The 22,339-nt window shown below is 39.4% G+C and overlaps 2 protein-coding genes across 3 annotated transcripts in view; one reads left to right on the forward strand and one right to left on the reverse strand.

Moving 5' to 3' along the window:
- Window positions 1–121: 121 nt before the first annotated feature.
- fdl (beta acetylhexosaminidase fused lobes) overlaps window positions 122–22,339 on the reverse strand; it is a 107,435-nt gene continuing 85,217 nt past the window's right edge. For both annotated transcript variants that reach the window (XM_076124825.1, XM_076124824.1), the window contains 2 exons: window positions 4,730–4,925; window positions 122–4,302 (listed from right to left, as the gene is read on the reverse strand). In XM_076124825.1, coding sequence (XP_075980940.1) covers window positions 2,538–4,302; window positions 4,730–4,905 — 1,941 coding nt within the window. In that variant the 5' untranslated portion in view covers window positions 4,906–4,925 and the 3' untranslated portion in view covers window positions 122–2,537. The remainder of the gene's footprint in view (window positions 4,303–4,729; window positions 4,926–22,339) is intronic.
- Window positions 20,313–22,339, forward strand: part of LOC142979724 (uncharacterized) — a 44,727-nt gene continuing 42,700 nt past the window's right edge. Inside the window, exons 1-2 of the mRNA XM_076124826.1 lie at window positions 20,313–20,465; window positions 21,444–21,841. Coding sequence (XP_075980941.1) covers window positions 21,714–21,841 — 128 coding nt within the window. The 5' untranslated portion in view covers window positions 20,313–20,465; window positions 21,444–21,713. The remainder of the gene's footprint in view (window positions 20,466–21,443; window positions 21,842–22,339) is intronic.

The following is a 22,339-nucleotide window of genomic DNA, read 5'->3' on the forward strand; positions in this document are numbered from 1 at the left end:
ATTGCACACATAAAATTTATGATATCTTTATTTTTCATTAATTATTAAAACCCAGTTAAATTAATTGTTGTAATATTTGATAATAGTGGGGTTAAATGTTAGAATAAAAACAAAAGGAAAATTTCATCGATTTGTTTAATTCATAGAAGTACACCACGAAAATTACTATAGCACCAAACATTACATACAAAATGTACAAAATTGTGCCTGTTTACTCGTCACATTTATCGGGGAATGAAAAATCTAGCTCAATAACGCAATGCATTAAAATTATTATCTACATAATAATATATTGTATGCAAGTACATAAACGTCTCAAACCTCCACTTAATATTACGGGCTATCTATCAGTTATCTTTTACATTCATGCTGGTTTTACAACACATAGTTGCAAATTGTACAAGCTGCGGCCGTTGTTATACTTTTTCTGTTAATTTAGCAACAAACACACTCTTCATTGAGTAGTCCTACGAATTGACACGTTTCCTGTTTCTTTATGTATTAGAAAAATTAAGAAAACGTAAGTTGATTGAAAATCGTGCGCAACGGAATTGTATTGTATCTCAAGCTCACTAACAGAAAAAGTATTCCACACAATGACATTACACCTACTCCCTGGTTTGGTTATTACCTATTTTCTCTATTAGACAGTAAACTTAAAGATATCAAAATAAATAATATTATAAATAAAATCGTAATATACAAAATAATTGCATTATTTACAAAGAATCTCATTAGTTAATCAAAAAATATACTGTTCCAAAACTAAACTACGAAAATAATCGTTTCAAAATTGCTATATTGAACAAAATAAATTGATTTTCAACTATAAAAATAATGGTTCAAAATGTATTGATTGGTTAAAAATAATAGTAGATTTGTTGTAATTTGATAGGAGCGTTATACCTTATTATTATTTCGCCCAGATTGCGACGTTACTTACATACTAGTTAATTATTCGTACATTTATAAACAATTATTTTCAAGTACATATTTGTTAAAATAACTATGCGTTGCTGAATCTCACTCAAGTTAATAGATTACCGATATTTTGGGGTCATATCGACGGTGTGCGTATCATTATACACTTTCCCTATTATTCATAAACACACTATAAACCTATTTTAGTTAAAAAGCTACTATAATATGTTTTCTCTTTTTCATTTCGCTAAAGAGTGAAAGAAACAAAACACTTTATAAGCCTTTCATAACTTCATATATTTTTATGAATAAGAGGGTTGGTATAATTGTGATCCAGTTTAGATGCACGTGTCACCGTACATATTGAAACATTCTGACAATGGTTACTTGGATGTACGTAACTACGTGCACCTAAATTGAGTCTCAGTTTTATTCAGCAAAGTAATATGAATATTATAGTTCGATTTTACTAACTACTAGCGGCCAGCCGTTCGCCGATTTGGCAAATTTCCTTGTAGGTATAGCCTATACACATTTATAATAATGTACCTTTCAAACGGTGTAAGATTTTTCATTTACGTTCAGTGGTTCCGGAGATTTCCGCCTGCATATATAGAAACTAACAAAATTTACACCCTTTCTGTTAAAAAGTAGTATAAGTCCAAGTTGATGTGCCAGTAAACGAAGAAATATCTATTAGCTGAACTTTAGAGAGGATTTCGACGTCGACAAGCCTTTCACGCATGGGGCTCACGGAATTAATCCACAATTTTCCTTAACAACAAGTCAACTACAAAACCGATGCTTGATAATTGTGTAAATATTTTACATCATTTGTCTACACCTTACTTAATACTTTAAGTTGAAGGGTTTGTTATCGGAACAATCTCATAGTAATTGAATAGGATTTACACTTGATATAATAGGTCCATATAATCACAGTTGTAATTTCAGAATAGTACAGCGATTTATGTTTTAATAACTATTAATATTTCCCCAATTAATTGATTCTGAGGATTTTTTCGGTAACACATATATATCTCAGTCAACTGAACTACACGATAATCACATTTTTCTATTGCACACTTATTCTAGTAACGTTTATAGCTCACTAACGCACTCCTTAAGCGAGACCGAGTCGATTGATATATTTTGGGACCGAGCTTCACATATTCAAATGTAACGTAAGTTATAACTCGATTGATGAAATAATCAACACTTTTTATATATCGGTTACATTCAACAAAAACTCAACGTGTTAAAATAACGAGTCGATCGATCCGTGACAACACGATCGACTCCAACAGATCGGGCCGCGACGCGCGCCCACCGTCCGCGGCGCGCGTCCCGCACTCCAATAACTTACAGCATTTATCACATATACGTCACCGGCCTAGCTATGTAACACAATTTATTATGTAACTACTTACACCTAGCATCATACGAATAATAACGATCGAACGCTCGCGGCTCGACGACGGCATCCCCGATCGGCCCGGTCGTCGAGCCGGAGTCGGCCGATGCGAACGATAACAAGAAGCGCTGTACAATCACTAGCTACTCGCCTACGCTAACCGTCACGGACTACTATGTACAGGCGCGGGCGGGGCGGCGCGCTAGAGGCAGGCGTGCGGGTTGTGCTGGCACCAGCGCGGCCACAGCGGCGCCGCGCGCACCCCGCGCGCCAGCAGGCGGGCGCGCTGCGTGTCCAGGCGCAGGTACACGTCCGGCGCCGCGCCCTCCGCGCGGTCCGACCACACGCGCTCCGCCAGCGCCGCGGCGCGGGGCCACACGCGCGCGTCCAGCCCGCCCGCGCCCAGCTGCTCCGTCCACTGGCACGCCGCGCCGCCCTCCACCTGCCACGGCGCCGCGCCGCCCGCGCCGGGCCCCGGCCCGCCGCCCAGCGGGCCCGCGCCGGCCGCGTTCTCCTCCGTCCACGGCCGGTGCTCGTACACCTGCTGCCACGAGCGGTACGGGCCGCAGTGGCCGTCGGACGAGTCGCGCCACGAGCCGAAGCCGCAGTCGAGGTACCACGCGTCCACGTGCGACAGCACCGTGCGGAAGCCCGAGTCGAGCACGGCGCGGGACTCGGGCCAGCGCGACGAGCCCCACACCTGCACGCCGATCTTGTGCGAGTCGAGCCGCTCGAGGTACGGCGAGCGCGTGAGCCGCGACGACCACAGCAGCGTCAGCTCCGGCGCCTTGCCGCCGTTGGCGCGCGTCAGCGAGTGCATGGCGCGCTGCGTGAACTCGAGCCACAGGTCCATCGGGTCCGTGTCGTTGAAGTGCTGCGCCCAGCACCGCTCCGACACCTCGTCGCCGCCGAGGTGGAACAGGTCGTCGACCTCCGTCAGCTCTATGATCTCCTTGTAGATCCGCTCGAGCAGATCGTACACGTGAGGGTTGCGCGGGTTGAGTTGTCCGCAGGGCGGCTCCCCGCAGTACGCGCTCCAGGGCTCGGCCTCGATGCAGTGCGCGAGGTGGCCGAGCCCCTCCGCCGGCCCCCAGCCCCAGGCGCGGCCCACATGTGCGGGAGCGTCCACCTCCATGAGCACGCGGATGCCGCGCACCTTGGCGTGGCGCACGATGAGCTTGACGTCGTCCGGCGTGTACACGGCGCCGGGCCCGTACGCGCCGTGCTGCGCCAGGAGCGGCGCGCTGTTCAGGCGCAGGGGGAACGACTGCGAGTCCGTCACGTGCCAGTGGAACGTGTTCAGTTTACATGCGGCCATCGCATCTATCGTGCGTAGTATATCTTTTGTAGGGAAAAAGTTTCTAGCGGTGTCGAGTAATAGGCCTCGGTAAGGGAAGCGCGGTGCGTCCACGACGGTGGCCGCCTCCAGTATGAGCAAGGAGGCGGCGTAAGGGTCCAGCCAAACTATTTGCGACAGAGTTTCGAGGCCGTGCCGCGCGCCGCAGAACGAATGCGCTGTGATTTTGGCGACGAGTGATTTCTTCCCCGGCCTCAGAGACAGCTTGTAGCTCTCGTCGGTGTCGAGGCGCATACGCGTTTCTGCGGTTCCGTTGACGATGACTTTGACGACTACGTCACGCACTGAACCGTAATCATTCTGGCGAGATTCGGCCGCTGCGTTTCGTTCGAGCACTCGCATATTTTCTTTCATCAACTCGAACGCTTCGGCGAGCAGGTTGGAAACGTCTCGCGACGGTGAGGAGACCACCTGCAGGGAGAAGCCGTCGGCGCGGACCGGCACGACGGCGGTGGCGAGGCTGACCGGGCCCGTGGGCTGCGGCCACAGCTGCGTCGAGTCGCACAGCATGTTGCACGTCTCCAGAGACTGCAGGGTCGACGTCTCCGAGGCGAGGAGACGTTCGCAGCGGTAGTTGCGACATACCCACGACCACTGAGGTTCCACGCCACTGTAATCGAGAATTGATCAGTTTTAGTCAAATACAAATAAGTGTAGTATACGTAGACTAGGTAGTTGGCTGTACTTGGGCGGCGGCTATGGGGATATCGCCGTCCAGTTAACAGGTCCTCTCGAGGGTACCGATGGGCTGTTGTGTCCGGCCTATCGGCATGTTGAAAAAGGGTGCTGTAGGCAGCCTCTGTGACGGACATATAAATTGGGGCATACGCATGGCGTACGGCTTGCGGTACATGCTTCGGCAGTTATCCCGCCGCACGCCGCCACAAGCGGCCATGAGGATACACGTGGAGGTTTGGCGGGTATGCCTGCCCTTCTGGCGGGAGAGTCCCGGATAACCCTGCACTGCACCCAGACAGCAGGTGTATATTTAATACATTAGCCACGTTACAAAAAAAAATATAGGTGGGTATACGTACGCGTAGAGTGCGTGCAGCGGTCGGTGCGCGCGGTCGTCGCTCTGCTGGCGCCAGTAGAGCAGCGCGGCGGCCGTGCAGGCGGCGGCGGCCAGCAGCACGAGGGCGCGGCGCAGGCGGCCCACGCGCGCGAACTGCGCCCCCGCGCCGCGCCCCAGCGCATCGCCCCACCACTTCATCTTCGACACTAGCCGCTCACCTGACGACAAACACAACATACTAATATTATCACAACTGTCGAATACTATTTCTATCGTCATAATTCACAGGATTTTTTGAAAACACAAAGTGTTCCGAGTATTTTCAACTATTTCACTGGTTAAACATAAATTTAGGATAACACCGTCTTAAAACGTGTAAATTTTTTGAAGAAAACACTCTTTTAGGAATTAAAGTCGTAGAAGATCGGGTATCATTAATTATTCATAACAAATTGAAACAGAGCACAAAGTTAGCTACATTCACCACTACTTTTACACATTATGCTCTTATGATGCCTCTTCTCTTCTCCGTATCTACCCACATATTTCCTCCTAATTAACCGGGTCCCGACTGAGCGAGCAGCCTCGCGAGGCAATATCTCGGTCCCGCTCATTTCGGTCTGAAAGAAAAGAGACCTAGATATTGCCTCACGAGGCTGCTCACTCAGTTAGGACCCGGCTGTTTTCTTCCAACAAGTACTAAGTATTTGATGTGTTACTAATTAGTACCAAATGTGTTGGATATTATTGGTGGTAGCTCCTTACATAATTAATGGATAGACAGAAAACATCTGTCAGCTCTTCTCGTTTGCCCTATTTTCCAAATTGACGGTAAATTCAACTTCTGTATGTGACCATATAAGTGTAATTTGATTTTGATTTTACAAGCTGAAAAAAAAATCGCACGTGCATGTAGGTTTAAATTGGCTTGCTTTTTTATCAAAATATAAATAAAATGAACCGTGTTTGTATTTAATATACTATCTTGACTTCAGAATCTTTTTTAATCGTTGCTTTAAATGAGAAAGGACGTAATCACATCCCTTCCGGTTTTCTTTTACTCCTTTTTGATAATGCAATTGCGTTGTTGTGTTTTTAAAAGAATGTTAACCCGTTTTTGGACTAAGTACATTTACTTTTGTTACCAATTCATAAATATTGTTTTTGGTACTAATATTGCTCGCGTATCTGCCTGTATGTATCTACCAAAATCTAGCCACCGAAAGCACCGAGCCATGACACTATTTTTTTAAACGTTTCGTCGCATTTTTTTAGCAAGGCAACAAAAGTATTTTTGTCCATTTGACAAAATCTAAAATACATAAAAACACGCCTACTAAAACGAGTAGGCAGAACCCAGAGAACGACTTGGTAGGATTCTTACATAATTCCTTTTTCGTGACTGACATGACATGTATACAAAGAAATATTAACCATGAAAAAATTACCAGCTATGTTTCAATTCAAAACGATCAAGTTATATATAAGGTCGGGGAAAAGTCTTTTCACATTATAGTATGTTTGAACTTGTAATAAAATCTTTTCTCGACACAAAAAAGCTCGATATTTGGGTACCTCACGAACTCACTGAAAGAAACCGTGTACTCATTTGTGATTCTTGAAGCCAAAGAGATTTCATTACAAGTTCATACATACTATAATGCGAAAAGACTTTTTCCCCGACCTTATAAGTATAACCGAACTGCATCATGCATGTATAGAAAGAAATATTAAGTAACCCTGAAAAAAATACCAGCTAGGTATGTTTCAATTCAAAACGATCAAGTTATATAGAATAGGGCGACGTGAAACGGTAGTAAATAGTGTAGAATAGTGTAGCTACGACACCAACGTCTCGACATCGGCATTCGTTTTGTTCCGCGGGTGTCTATTTCTAAACTGAGATGAGTTAAAAGGTTCCAGACGTACCTACAGCTTTTAGGTCACTTCACTCACCTTACATAGGACGTTCGTTTTTAGTTCTTGTTTACCGATAACTGGTAAAATTATAATCATTAAAAAATTTAATTCTCCTGCGTGTGTTTCGAATGAAGTAAAAACTACCGAACAGATTTTTGAAAATTATCAATTAGACGCAAAATTTGTGATTCCCGAAGACTTGGACGAAAACCAAGATCAACTCTTAACGTGCTTTCCGAAGCACGAAGACGCTCAGCTCAATAGAGCTAAGCTACCCATCTATGGAAAGTCTGTACTAAAGTTTGCTTTACCCATTGATTGTTTACCGAGTGGTGGTTATAAGTTTGTAAGGAACGTAACACATAGCGTTTTCTGTCCTCTACTTACTCCCGTAAAATGCCGATCTATGTACGAATGTAAACACATTATACACTTACGCTATAATTTGTGTCTGTAATTCATTAGAACGCTTAAAATATGTTTACTTCAAGAGTGCTAGAATGAACGCCACCCTGTATATAAAGGCTTGATGCTTAACTATGAATGCTGTTACATGGCTCGCATGGCAGAGATCTGAACACTGAACCGTTTGGTCTAAGCGACTATATTTAGCCAAGCCACGGTTACAGCTCACGTCTAAACTGTGCCACGTTAGAACTTTTACAGTATATTTGTTATTTCAGGATTCGAACACGAAAGACAGATCGGGCTGAAATTTGGCGAGCAGGTATATGTTATGACGTAGCATCCGCTACGAAGCGAAGTCGCGGCAAAAGCTAGTAAGCTAATAGTTGAGTCTAACATGTTTGACATGCCTTGACGACTGTTATCTTGGTAGACTATAACCGGGACTGACTTTTTACGTACCCTCCGAAGCACGGAGACGACCAGTTCAAATATCACTATGCGGTCTACCATTTATGGAATGACCGCGCCAACGGTTGCTTAACCCACAGATCGTTTATTGACCGGTGAGCGCAAGTGGCTATGGGCGGCTCGGAAAAAAAAGATAGGATGACATGATGGACACCTATTTGTATGGTGAAGAAAACCGTTGAGTATCGAAAACTTATGTACTTTTTTATTTTTATTTTGTACATATAAACATTACAATTATTGTTTATTCCAAGTAAACTCGCCAAACTTTTACGTTTGATGGCGAGAAGCACACTTTTACAAAAATACGAAGTACGAAGGGCGTCGAAGAGTCTTACTTGACAATCGCGAATAACATCGGTCATTATGAGCCTATTGCAGTGTGCTAACAAAAATAAACGAACTAATGTATATTTCGTATACCTGTGCGTTCGTTCAGGTATAATAGGCATAATGTTATGATAAACAATACGAAGGAGAATGACACAGATTACGGTGAAGGCAACACGAATACTTTAGTCACGATCTGCTTTGAGTGTGATCCATATAGAGATCACTTACTCTTGTCTGCACGATCGATACATGTCACGACTCGGAATAAAATGGGCGGATTCTGAAATAAATTATACAACTCTGACTATACAATTACTCAAACACAGTTAACAATAACCGCGCGGATCGATCTTAGAAGTTAACGCTTGCCGAGGTTGTTCTGTGGATGGGTGACCATCTTACATATCGAGTGCCTCCGTGTTTCGAAAGGCACGTTAAATTGTGGGTCCATGACATTTTCGAAGATCTTTGACAGTCGTCAAAAGTTAGTAGCTAGAAAGTCTGACAACCAGTCTTACCGAAGGGCATCGTGTTATAACCCAGGTATCTAACTGAGTTGTGAATGTCAGATAGGCAGTCGCTTATTATTATCCTTCTACCATACTAATATTATTAGTAATGCAAAAGTGTCTCTTTGTTATGCTTTCATGGCTAAACTAAGAATGCTAAACGGATTTTCATAAAATTAGGCATAGAGATGATAGTTAAAGAACCAAAGTTGTTCTTTTCATTTCTCAATAAACTATTAACACGCTAGTAGAGCCGATAATAGCTTAATTGTCTATGTGACGGTGAAAATGTTCATTACGTAGAATCTCTGGTAAAAAGTAGTCAAGAATTTCCGAAAAAAACGAACAAAGCCGCTGAAACAAGCTTGTATAAAACTAGAATCCCAACTTTGTCGTACGCTTGACTAGAAAATTCCTGTTAGCTGTGAGTCGAGTACATTTTTAATGTTCCACGCTCGAGGCGTAACCTGGCCACGTAATTATAGAATACCGCGACTAATTAGTCTTTGTGCGGCCGAACCGTTGAAGAATCCATATTAAATGCTTTCCACTGGCATTTCACTGCGACACGGTTCACTTTACACGTGGGAAAGTTCCTTGAAATCGAAAGCTATACTTAACTAACATATTATGTTGTAACGGTTTAAATATAGAGCCATATATGTATTAGTAACTAATTAAGGTAAATAACTATGATTTCCAGAACGAATTTAGTCTCAAGTCATACTCGCAGAAGAATGTCCTATATAAAGGTTGCTCTTGCATCGTTTATCCACCAATGCACTCACTTGTCTGCGAAATGGACTCACGACGTGATGACAGCATAAGAAACTAAACTTCAGTTACTAATTCAAAATTTACTCCTGGATAATTCGTTTTCAGTAATATTGTCGCAAAGCTTATGTTATTTTTAGTGGGATCTTCAAACCGACGGTACCCAGGGCTATAACAAGTTTCTCTATAATGTAGCAACATTTTCAACATTTGCAATTGGTGTAAGTGGTTTGGGCGAGTCTGCAAAGTTGCATATTTGATATTCGAATTCACTGACCCCGGCCTGAGCGGCCACCCAACAAAACTACATTTACTAAATTTTTTACCTAATATCAACCTTAACACAATGTAATAAGAATCAATATATTCTAAGCCAGGGTATGTTTGCACTGCTTAATTCAATTTCCTGTAATAGGAAAATAATCTGTATGAAATTATATACAGAATGGTCATTATTAAGTTTGCACATTCTCATTATTTTGGGTAACATAATTTCATTTTCGCAGGGCATTATCTATTAAACAAAGATTCATTAACTTGCTCCAGCAAATTCTTTTACATTTTATTAAAATTATTTATGTTTTAAGATCAACAGAAGATTCATTTTCTGTTTCTAAACACTGTATTTCGTTGAAAATGTACTTTTCGTTTTTGGGAGGCGAAGGGTGAATTCTTAAAGTTAAACATGCCATGAATACATCAACCCCTTTCATCTCTACTATAATGGGGTATTCAGAGGTTGTGTAAGAAAGTTACCAGGCTCTCATAAAGTATACAGAGGTAGTAGGAGGTGACTTTCAGGTGGCAATAATAATATTTTATGTCACGTTTTCAAGCCATAAATATTCAACAATGCAGTTTTAGAATAAATAAGTATAATACTGTGTATTAAATTACGCTGCTGATAACAATTAAATTGGACATCATAAGTTCGATTTGTTGAGTTTATTTAGTGACTTAATCAATGCTATGAGAAAATGCCAATTATTTTCAACAGAAACAAGGAAGCAGCAATACATCTACTGCGTTTATTTCTTAATGAATAAAATGATATTTACGTAAACACAGCGCCTTAAACTTTAGAAGTACCAGGGCGTCATAAACGGTATGGAAGTATTGCTGCGTAGTCTGCTGTTATGATTATTTGATACACGGCCCCGGGTGACGCAGGACGGTGCTCTCGAGGGAACAGCCACCTGTCTTCACGAGTCAATATATTCACGCCTGTGACTGTCTCCAGTGAGTAGCAACTTGTAGACAATTCCACGTACTCGTTGAACATCAATTAACGTGTGAAGTTTACTGTCAATGGCCATACCCCTTTCATTATAAAGTTTAGAAAGTGAACATTCGTATTCAATTATGTAGTATCTGTGTATAGCTTGTTACATTTTACATTGATCCTTTGAGAAATAGGTTTATTCTGTTCTCTACATTACAAAAGTCATTATGTAATGTAAATAAAAGTATGTAAATACCTCTGATAATCTCCACGTCTCTATGAAAAAGCGAACATTCTTAATTGGTTTTCGAGTAAATGATAAATGATGAGTAAAGAATTTAACAAAAAATAAGTTCAAATCTTGGTTAAGTAAGAGTAAACGAACGATCGGTTGGTTTGACCTTGAACATTGAAACAGGCCTAAACGCCTTTAGAAAAGATATCTGTACCATGAGTTTAAAACTTTTATACATGTTTATGAAATAATGAAAAACTAGTGGAATTAACGACAAGACGTTGCTGGTATGCCTGACGTTTCGGCGCAGGTTACAATGGCTAGTGTTCAAAATGCGTGCTCACGTTGATTTCCCTATTCTATTAAACAATATCTGTTAAAGACGTTCAGTTCCGGGTATTCATTCGAAGCGATTACAAAATAATTACTGTTATAAATAGCCAGTGATCTGACGCAGTTTCGTGCACAAAGGGCTTATCGCGACTCCCATTATATCCCGTCAACTGCTCTTACAATGGATATCGTTATCCTTTTGCGTTGACATCAGACGGCAGACGTTCACAGGAAAAATCGTATTGCGATGTGTCTGTGAACTCATATGGGACCCCTCTCTTGTTAAGTATAGGCCTTTATATGTACGATAAACGTTGTTGAGTTTTACTTTTTGTTCCAGCAGTGATAGTAGGCCTATCAGTTGTCACTGCTCTCAGAAAACAAAGATCTATGGGTGGGTAACAATAAACGCGTATATTTAAATTAGTTAGGATTAGGGTAGTAGAATTGATCAAAATCCTTTCTTAGCGTATGCTTACGTCATAACATAAAAATTTAGCATGCAGGTAGATACCTGCATGCTTAATTTCAGCCCGATCCGTCCAGAGGTTTGGGATGTGCGTTGATAGATCATTATATTAGTCAGCCAGTCACCCTTGAGTTATAATATATTTAATAGATGGGTGAAAGTCCAACCACTTAGTACAGAGCCTCGTTTGCAAAGTTCAAGATGCATCTGGCGAAAGTGCGAATTTCTGTAAACCCGAAGGCTTGTGAAGCTGACGGAAGCCTATTAGATAATAGCTCTTTCAGTTATTTTTTTGGAAATTCACAGAATTATTAATTATAATCGAGCATGCTAAGGATCTCTACTGAGTTGTTGGAGTAGTATTTTATAAGCTGAGCCTCTCTGTGTTATGGAATTACACGTTAAAAGTACGTCCAGGTGAAGATAAGCTAACAGTTGCTGAGCCATCAAGCAGCTTGAACTACTGTGTCACTTGACTTGACAGCCTCCGTAGCACAGTGGTTAAGTTCGCCACGCCGTTACTATTGCAACGGCGTGGGTTCGATTCCCACACGGAGCAATTTGTGCGATCCACAAATAGTTGTTTTGGTACTGATTGTACTTTGAGTCCATTGTTTGTATGTTTGTAAAAGTCCCCGCGACACAACAGCAAGATTCTTAGTGCGGAAGTTATAAAAAGAAAAATAAACTCCTGAACATAACATGAAAGAAAGAATGACAGTGTGAATTAGCATTTCGCTGAAACCATGAAGGTTTTATACTTTCATATGGTGGTTCACATAAATTAATATGAATAACTAACCGGCCAATAGGTGTAAAGCACGATTGCTTAAGACATCATGTCGCGGACGAGTTAGAACTAGGTACTTTATAATTCAAAGACATCGATCGGCTGTCCACTTGCTGTGAAGACGTTAGTTTTATTTACTCGATAACTAGTTGATATTAATACATAGTTTGTTGAAAATTTCCAGAAAGCTTAAAGGTAATTTATCAATTTATTTTATTGTTTTCATGCATATAGATATTTAGCAAAGATAATAATATTAATAAAGGATAATTATGTGTCAGTAGTGCATAATTGATTCTGGCAATTTTGGTTACTAACAATATTTTTCTATCATAAAATTACAGATGATGTTAAAAAACGGATCTCATAAAAATATGTAATGATCATCGTTAATTTTGATATTAACATTTAAATGTTCAAAGGTTACAAAACCTTTTATTTAAATAAAAATCATCATACGTATTTCGTTAAAGCTTTTTGCGACGTCATTATTATTCGTTAGATTGGAAAATGGGATGTCTGCAGCGAAATGTCAAGTAGATAAACGTTAATATGACGTACTGAGGGCACGGGTAAGGCCCGCTTTTCTTTTACGCTGACATCGGTCGAGCGCACTCTTAAATCACAAATTAAGGTGGCGGTTCGCGCCGCGATAGACAAGACACTGAGACATGAGACCACGATCGCAGAATGCAAACGTAACTGGACTTTAGGTAATGTATTAAACAGTTCGCAAGCGAGACCTAGACGGGAGACAGATCGTAAGCAAAGTTATGGTCGCAGTCTCCGGTTACGGTCTCATGTATCGGTCTCCCGTCTCTTCTCGCTTGCGAACCGCTACCTTTACACAGAAACATCTGTCGCGCACGACAGCGTCGCTACTGTTCTATAGAACGCTACCGTCGTCAGCGTAAGAAGAAATCAAGCCTTACGCGAGCATATTGAACCGTCTTTAGCTTTATAGCGAGATTCGCATTCATATTACTGAGATTGGCTTTTGTGATACATCCTTTTTTATTACGTTTTGATTTCGTTCTTAAGCAGGATATGTGGACTTAATATGATTTTTTGTATAGTACTTAACGAATACAGTTTTTCGTAAGCATCACTGCGAGGTTCAAAGATCTCACTGTAATCTGACATTGTATCCACGATTTAAGAAATAAACAACTCATAGGCATAAAGTTTTGCATGATTGATTGATTGTATTAAAATATGTCCCATGACTACCTGTGGCGCATTGCTATAGCTCGCCACGCCGCTACCATTGCGTCCGGCGGTCGTGGGTTCGAATCCCACACAGGACAATTTATTTGTGCGATCCACAAATAATATAATTGTTTCGATACTGGTTGTACTGTGTCCGTTGTTTGTCCGTTTGTAAAAGCCCCCGCGACACAAGAGCAATTCTTAGTGCCGAAGTTGTCTTTTAAAAATAAAACATAAAACAAAACAAATCAAAAAGCTACAAGTAAGTTTTACGCCCTACTGTTACGATTCCAAAATTATATTCATATATAACAACACAAACTATTGATTTATTGAAAACCAATTTCAAGAGTTACACGTCACAGCGAGATTGAAATTCTGTGTCGTCGAATTTATCTGATTAATTGTATTAATAACAATGATTAGAGCCGATATTAGTTGGTATATTGTGATTGACAAGTCATGTTAGATGCTCCAACTATTGAATGGGTAATGAATGTGGCGCACCGCGTTCCACGTCACCAGGGCTACCAACACGTAAATATTTTAAAAACAAAACCGAAAGGATACTCTCTAAGGAATAAACGAAGAGTTACAGTTCGTAAACGATGCGTTTAGGCTGCGAGCGTAGACAGAAATGAGGCTGTCTTGGAAAATTTCTGAACGAAGTTTTTCTTTTTTTTTAGGGTTCCATACCCAGGGTAAACGGACCCTATTACTGAGACTTCGCTGTCTGTCTATCAGCAGGCGTATCTGATGAACCGTGATAGTTTAATTTTTTACAGATGATGTATTCCTGTTGCCGCTATAAAACAGAATAAAATAAATATTTCGGGTGGCTTCCATACAACAATAATAGCATACATAATAGTATGGAAACCTTCGTATGCGAGTCCAACTCTCACTTGGCCGTTTTATTTACAACCTAGCAGGTATATAGTTTTCAAATAAATATACTTTTTTTAAAACCACGCAAAACTAAAGCAAAAACGAAGACACTTGGAGGGCGTGGACTAACTTTGAAAAGTAATGAAAGTAATGAATAGAAAAAGAGTCAAAATAAAGGTAGTTGTGTTTTTCTAGTCAATTCAAAAAAAACTATGTTATTACCAGAAATCTGTGCTAATAATCATGGAAATATGACCACAGAGCTTTTAATTTCTGGGAAATAATCACACGATATTACTAACAATGTGTCATCGGATGTATGTCCACATTACATTAGGAGTTCTAAGTACTAATTAGGTTTTTATTGATTCTGGGAACCATTTCTTGATACATAGTGGATGTGTGTATCAAATAGAAAACTCCCACCTACTGTCTCCCTGTCAGATACTGGTCTGCTCTCCAATTTAGAGAAGCCTAAAATATTTTACGCTGGCGAAATTCGAGTTGATTTCTTCACATTAAGGTTCCCAGGTATTTTAAAGCTCAAAACATCGTTTAGGCATGAGGAAGAGGTAGACAGGCAGACATAGTTACTTTTACATTTGTTTGTCGTGTTCAAGCCGCCCGAGAGGCCTTTGACGTGGCTTAACGACTGTTATCTTAGTAGACAACAACCGGAACCGACTTTTAACGTGCCCTCCGAAGCACGGAGACGCCCAGTTCAAATACCACTATGCGGGGACCCATCTATGGAATGACCGCGCCAATGGTTGCTTAACCCACAGATCGTTTACCGACCGGTGAGCGCAACTGGCTATAGGCGCCTCAAACCCTCTTTTACATTTATAATACTAGTAAGGTTTGTAGGAAACAGCGCTAGAGAACAGATGCCTAGTATCGTAGGTGATTTGGCAGCCCTGGTTCAACTGTGAACCTTAGCAAATTGGCTCGCGTGACGCACAGGAGTCGACGTCCCGAGTCATTGACATCAATCTATTAACAATATCTACATATTACATACTATTTATCTTACTAGAGTATGTCTATTCTTTTGTCTCATAACCGGTTGCTTCTACCCCGGACTTTCGGGTGTAAAACCTATGTGATTAATGTGTTATGTATATCAATCTATTAATAATATATAAATATTACATAATATTTATCTTACTTGGCCAATCTTTTGCTGCAATACCATGAGTATCAACTTTGAAATTGAGTAATAACTAATTAACATGACTCCGGCTTCGACCGCGTGAAAAGAGTAAGAGTTATCGAGGTAAAAGATATGTATTTTGTGTATCCTATTTTAATCTAGGTTATAAACTATCTGTGTACTCAATTGCACTTAAATCTGCCGAGTAATTTTTGCGTAAAATTACAAACATTCAGGATTACAAATTTCCGAGATTGAGATTAAAGAAACTGGCTAATAAAATATAATATCCTAGGGGAAGATTAGGCTTAATTATAATATAGCCCAAGCAGGCGCAGTAAGAAGGAAAGACTAGTATAAAAATAATAAAAAACATCGATCACGTGTCAACCGTAGTATGAACTATGAACTATCGGTAAAAAGTGTAAATTTTTAAGCATGCACTTTGTACGGAGGTTTTAATCAATATCGTTCAAGTATTAATAGAGGGGGGTCATTGCCCTGTGGACAATATTACAAGAGGCTTTTAATTAAACAGATAGAAGTGTTTGTTGAAAGAATGGCGTAGACATCTCGTAAACATAACCTTACTTTACGTTGCGCAGTCGGGTAAAAACGTTCTAACTAGCGTTAGGAAAATGTTATTTGCAGTCATACGAATAATGATAATTATCAAAAACAATTTAAGCTGTCAAGTACGACTAGATGACTAACCCCCGGTTTCTGAGGCACATTTAGCGGTAGTTTATCTATTCAATAGCGTTTAAACTCATATAAGAAAAACGCTATTGAATAGAACTGTTAAACTACCGCTACATGTACCCCAGAACCCGGGGGTTAGCCGATTTCAATATAATTAGGGAAGTACACATTTGTTTAATAAGGTCACACTGTGGGTATAATACTTAAGCTTATCATAAAACATACATAATATCACGTCTGCTGTACCCGAAGGTGTAGGCGGAGGGGTAAGAAAGACACCTGCGTTTTGCTATTAACAATGTGAGACCCATGTAATATGGCCCAGACCTATTGCCTTATACGGGACATGTTAACAAACTCCGAGCTACTATTAGGAAATACACTAATATAATCAAATAATTTATTGATGTGATCTTGGGTACTGTAAGTAGTCAAATATAGGTCCAATGGCGTTTTATTATTCGACCTAAGAATCAAATCTGGGCCCTCGTGGTCAGTCTTATACAATACTGAGCACGCCACAGAACAATAACAAAAGATCGTTCGTCTATTTGTATGACATCACCAATTAAACGTAGAGAGGTTCATTTGTAGGTCGTCACATTTTGGTCAGTGCACGTTAATTGTAACTGGAGCCGCGACTCATTAGACAACATAACCCAGTACAAAACCACTCCGGTTATAATGACGTGTCTATATGAAGGTTTTATACCATAATTAAGGTGCGGAATTGGAAGGTTGAGGTCATGTGTTCCAAGGCAAAAGCTTTTTTTTATTTCTTGTGGTATACGAATTTGAATGGAACGAAAATGACCTAGTGAGATAAATGGTGTGTTAATAAGTGAAATGGCAATAGGTTCGCTTCAAACGTTGGTGTTTTTTTACACATCTGTCCACTCCATTGACAGTAATAGCTGTGATTTTATATATTTAACGGTAATTTTGAAATCCACGTTACCTTTGAATTACCTTGAATAAATTAAACTAAATTTGGTCAAACATATTATAGGCAATAAGTAAAGTATTCTGAACAAGATGCGTGGCTACTATTTTAGATAATTACGTGAAAATTCGATGCTTATATTCACACATTTTTTTGTTCTTTCAGGCTATGTTAAAAAGAAAAGTATAGACTTTATTCTTAGATTGAACAGACTACGTTAGTATTTTTTGCAAATTGACCATTATTAAAATTTTTAAACGTTACAATTTGAAGAACAAAATTTAATACAGTACATAATAATAAATTATGTACACAAATATAAGCCACAGTGTACAAGATCAATACACGCAACGTATAACTTTCAAAACGACTAAAGCACTTCGGAACAGCGCCCATTCATCAACACTCGCCCTTTCCACGGTCGCATTGTGACGAAAATTCCCACTAAACTCATATCTGTGACGTCATCAGTCACTAGTCTGCCCTCACCTTTATCTATACCTCTAGCCTACTTGTGTTATAAATGTGAAAGTTTCTAAGGATGGGTGTATGTTTGTAACTCTTTCACGAAAAATGAACGAATTGCAGTGAAATTTGATACTCAGATAGTTTATAATCTATATTAAACATAGGATAGTGTTCACTTCGGGAAATTATTTTACGCGGACAGAAGAACAATAATGTAAAGCTAGAGTTATTTTTTGGTTTGAACGTGCTCAATCTCAAGATCTACTTTTTCGAATTTAAATAACATTTTGTGTTGAATATTCATTTATTGAGGAAGGCTGTAAACTATATTAAATAATACCTGTGTATCTCTGTACCTATGTATTCTTAGATCTTTAAATCTACGCAACGGATTTTGATGACATTTTTGTAGTGATTCAAGAGGAAGCTTTATGTGTAAAAGTTGTAAGACTGTAAAAAATGTTTAGACCGGGCAAATCCGGGGCGGGCCGCTAGTATATGATATAACGGCTAACGAACAATAGACGCGTACCTTTACCTGTTTAGAAGTGAACACATACATCTCATATTACCCACATATTTGAGAGATAATACCATATTCTAGTTTTTGGTCGTCGTAAAGTTTTTAGTACGGTTACCTACTTTATATTTGCTTGTGATAAGTTTAGTAGTACACCTTTGTCTTTTTTATTTAGAACAAATGTTTAGGTATATTTAGTTCAGTTAAATGTTTATAGTGAGCAGTGATAGCCGAGTGGTATAAGTTGACACCTCCCACGCAAGTGGTCGCAGGTTCGAACCCGAGGAAGGAAAACATCGAGAGGAAACCTTGCATGCCTAAAACTTGTTTAATACATTGATTGAGGGCATGCAAAGTCCCCAACCCGCACTTGGCCAGCGTGGTGGACTCAAGGCCTAACCCCTCCCTCATTACGGGATTGTTTTAAAGTATTCTTCGGACTTTTACCATTGAGAGTTGGTAAATCTTAGGTTTTACCGGAAAATCTTAGGATTTACCACAGTTTGGGCTTTTACAGTAACATATACGATAGATAGAAACAAGTCGGTACGTATCAAGTGCTCATAGTACAGCCCGCGGGAATCTCAGATGTCGCGACATCTCTAGGGAACTGTAACACCCCCTACCCCAACTTATACGTATAAGTAACATGGAAAATTTCACCCTTTCAAAGAGTCAAGGGTATTTTATCTTAAGAGAATTTTCCTATAGAAGGATTCAAGTTTGTATGTGAATGTCCCAAGGAAATTTCGTAAGGATCGTACCAATTATACAGTCAGCAAGCAGTGCCAAAACTCCAAGAAATAATAAAAGAAAAAATATGTTTAGGCAAAACTTTTCGAATTTCTATGGAATTAAATGTATTTTTGGGGCACTTAGCACTAAAGTTCGTCAAATCGTTAGAAGGCTAGGGATTTTTGTATGTCGGAACACACACGATCCCTAGGTATCTCAATCCCCATTAAATGCGCGGTCACCCATCATAAGCCAGACCGCGAGATAGGAGCTTAACTTACTGAATCTACTAGCGAATAAACGTGGTTTAAAATTTAAACAATACATTTTAATCAACATTGAATTAATAAAAAGTTTTATTTGGTTTATGAAAAGCTTTAACTCCGAGGTTTTATTGCAACAGCGAATTGAACATGAACTTAGTATTTTACACCAAGCTATTGTAAAAATAGCTTGTATAAAAAAGCGAATTTTATTTGCAACTAAAGTTATTGGTATTTCATGGGATAGATATCCCACACTCTACAAACGTTTAGTTAATGGATGAAGAAATTATATTTTTTTGTAACTGACTTCAAAAAAGGAGGTTATTAATTTGGCCTGTATTTTAAAGTCAACGCTCGCACAGACAAACAAAACTTAATGTATAGAAATCAAACCCCAGCACAGTGAGAGTAGGGTAACGACCATATTAACCACTGAGACACTAACACCGACGCAAAAATAGCAAAAATAATATAATCTGACATATTATAAAAAATACTCGCTAATAAATAATATAAATCGATCGTGCTAATTGCACAGACCGAAGCATATAACGTAATTTCAAATTGCATATTATATGTATATTTTTGCATACCGCGCCTAAAAAAAGATCTTAGTACGAAAAATTAATCTTAAATGAAATGACACTGTCAAAATAAAAAAACAAATTTTGGAACGAACTAAAAAAAAAAAATTCAAATGACACTATTGACATATTATGAACGTTCTAAATTGAAATGCACATGACATAAGGTGTAAAGTTGCGTGTTGTGATACGATAAATGAAAGAGTACGAACCTGTTGGCGGCGTGACTGGACGAACACGGTCGAGGGAGTGACGGGAAACATCCAACATTGGACCCGCTAATCACATTAATGTTGGCCCCAATGTTGGATGAAATTCGCCAGCCAATTCTTTACGTTAAAGACATTATATGCTGTTTTTTTGTTTAACTTTTTGTTATTGTATTGAATTACTTTAATTTAGAATTACGATTCCTACTGTAATGTAGGTTTCTGTGCATATAAAACTTAGTTTAATTTATAAAGATACATTTTAAAACAGAATTCCCAGCAGCTAAAATATTACACAATACTTGGAAACACAAACGATCACTTGACGTGGTTTAATAAAACAGTAGATACTTCGTTGATGTTACGGTTGGGGGGAAGTTTTCGTCCAAGGCCAACATTGGCCATTGGTGGTAAAGGGCGGGCGGTAGAACCTCCTTTTGGTTGTCATTCTACGGGCTAGTGTCGGGGGTACGCGTCGCGTTCGCTCTCGTTCCGCGAAAACTTCTCCCGCGATCGAAATTGTGTGACGTTTTATATTAATTGTGAATTATATACAGTGTGTTTGATAAATAACTGGTTTAAAATACAAGTTCTTATCGACAATTTTGAATAAGTTTAAGGTATGTTTGTGTTTTGGTTATCTTTGCTCAATTAATTGTTTTCAGTTTTAATGAAGATATGGTGATTGTAATAGTTAATTGGGTATACATAATAATGTGTATAAAAAAGTAATATTTCAGTCCATGGAAATATTATTATAGTCCGGTGAAAGAAACAACAAAAATGTTTATAATAGTCTCTTTGGCTAACAATACTTTAAATAGTAAAAGTAAAAATATTTACATAACGGAAAGAATTCAAGTTTAAAAAGAAAGTAATTACTTACGAAAATAAATTTCCGATAAATATAAAAAAAAAACTATTTCTAAAAAGTATAATTACAAGAAATTGTTTGCTCAATAATAAACAATGCAATAAAGGCTCTAGTTTAGTAGTATACATTAATTATTAAGTTCGTAGCCCGTCCGTTTCAAATGTCGACTGAGTTCGTAGCACCGTAGAATCTTCGTAGAGGCTCGTAGACTTTACGAGACAAGTGGAAATCAAATGTATTGAAGTCTATTTTTAGTTACGAACAAAGTGGGTTTAGGATGATATAAACTTGTTTTTATTTTTATTTTGATACAAATAGGTTTGTAGAGTCAGTTTTGTGTCTGATTTTAAAATAGATTATTAATGTAGAGTTTTTGTTCTTTTCCTAGAAGTTTTTATTACTTGATGGTATTTACCAAAGTAACAAAAGTAATGCAACTCGTAAATGTTACTTTTTTGTTATTTATACGTTTTGCGTATGTGTTTACGTTGCGGTTTTAGAATGCGGGTGTTATGAAACTAATATGTAGTATTCGATATAGCAATCTTTGTATAGAAAAAAATAGACCGCGTAAACAAAGTGTGAATATAATACATCAAATAAATTTCAATTTATTTTAATGTCTTAAAAAGTAATTGAGTTAGTTTCCAGACACGAACTAACATTATGCAATATTTTATCTGTTTGTTAAACAAATGTAAAAGTTCCGCTAATTTTGTTTCAGATGTGCCGTATCGACACGTTCATCGAAAAGATGACAAGCTGATAAAATCTTAAGGAAGTGAATATTCACTGGCTGGAAAGACATGCTCAAAGCTGCAGCTTAAAAGCCAGAAAAAGATCGACAAGATATTTAAAAAAAGAGCGTACGAAATTCGTGGCGGCAGTCGCGCAGGCGGCGCCGCGCGGTGCGGTTGTGGCTCGCTGGCGCCGCTTGTGGCTGGTGGCGGGCGCGGGTGCTGTCTCAGCCCAGCGCAGCCCGCTCGGCTGGGCGATGGGAAGCTCACAACGACTGGCCGCAGTCGCGGCCGTCTCGCACGCGAGACAATATTACAATCACACACAACCCGAAGTTACGCCGACGGAGACCTCCAATTTCAATGTCAATATATTCTTCGTCAGGTGGGTTCAACGAATTCAACGAACAATATCATTAAGGCGATCTGTATAAATAACAAGAGCACTTGATAATCTCGAGTGTTGCATACTTCATGTAAAGTGCCAATAAACAATAAATCCCACAATATCCATGTAGAGTTCCTTACATCATGTTGAAACTAATTCTGAACTCATAAACTGGAATGATACATCTAGGTAGAGTCGTATTTTACGCTATAAGATGAGGTATGAGCGAGTAAAGCCAGGGTTACAAGTAGGTCGTAACCGCTTTATGATGATAACAAGACTGCTCCACCATATTTCAATCTCCGTTAATAGTCCATTGAAATGTTACAATTTGAGGGCCGAATATTGCATTTGTTAGAGGACGCAATTTTATTTTTGGAACATGTAGGGGAGGTCAATAAAAGCTTAACTTGAAGTTTGTGGGGTTGCCACTCTTGTCCCCCGGCCGCCATCTCGGAAAAGGGGGTGGAACCACTTTTTTCACTATATCTCAGA

This window comes from Anticarsia gemmatalis, chromosome 17 (assembly GCF_050436995.1).
Source record: "Anticarsia gemmatalis isolate Benzon Research Colony breed Stoneville strain chromosome 17, ilAntGemm2 primary, whole genome shotgun sequence".
Lineage (NCBI taxonomy): Eukaryota > Metazoa > Arthropoda > Insecta > Lepidoptera > Erebidae > Anticarsia > Anticarsia gemmatalis.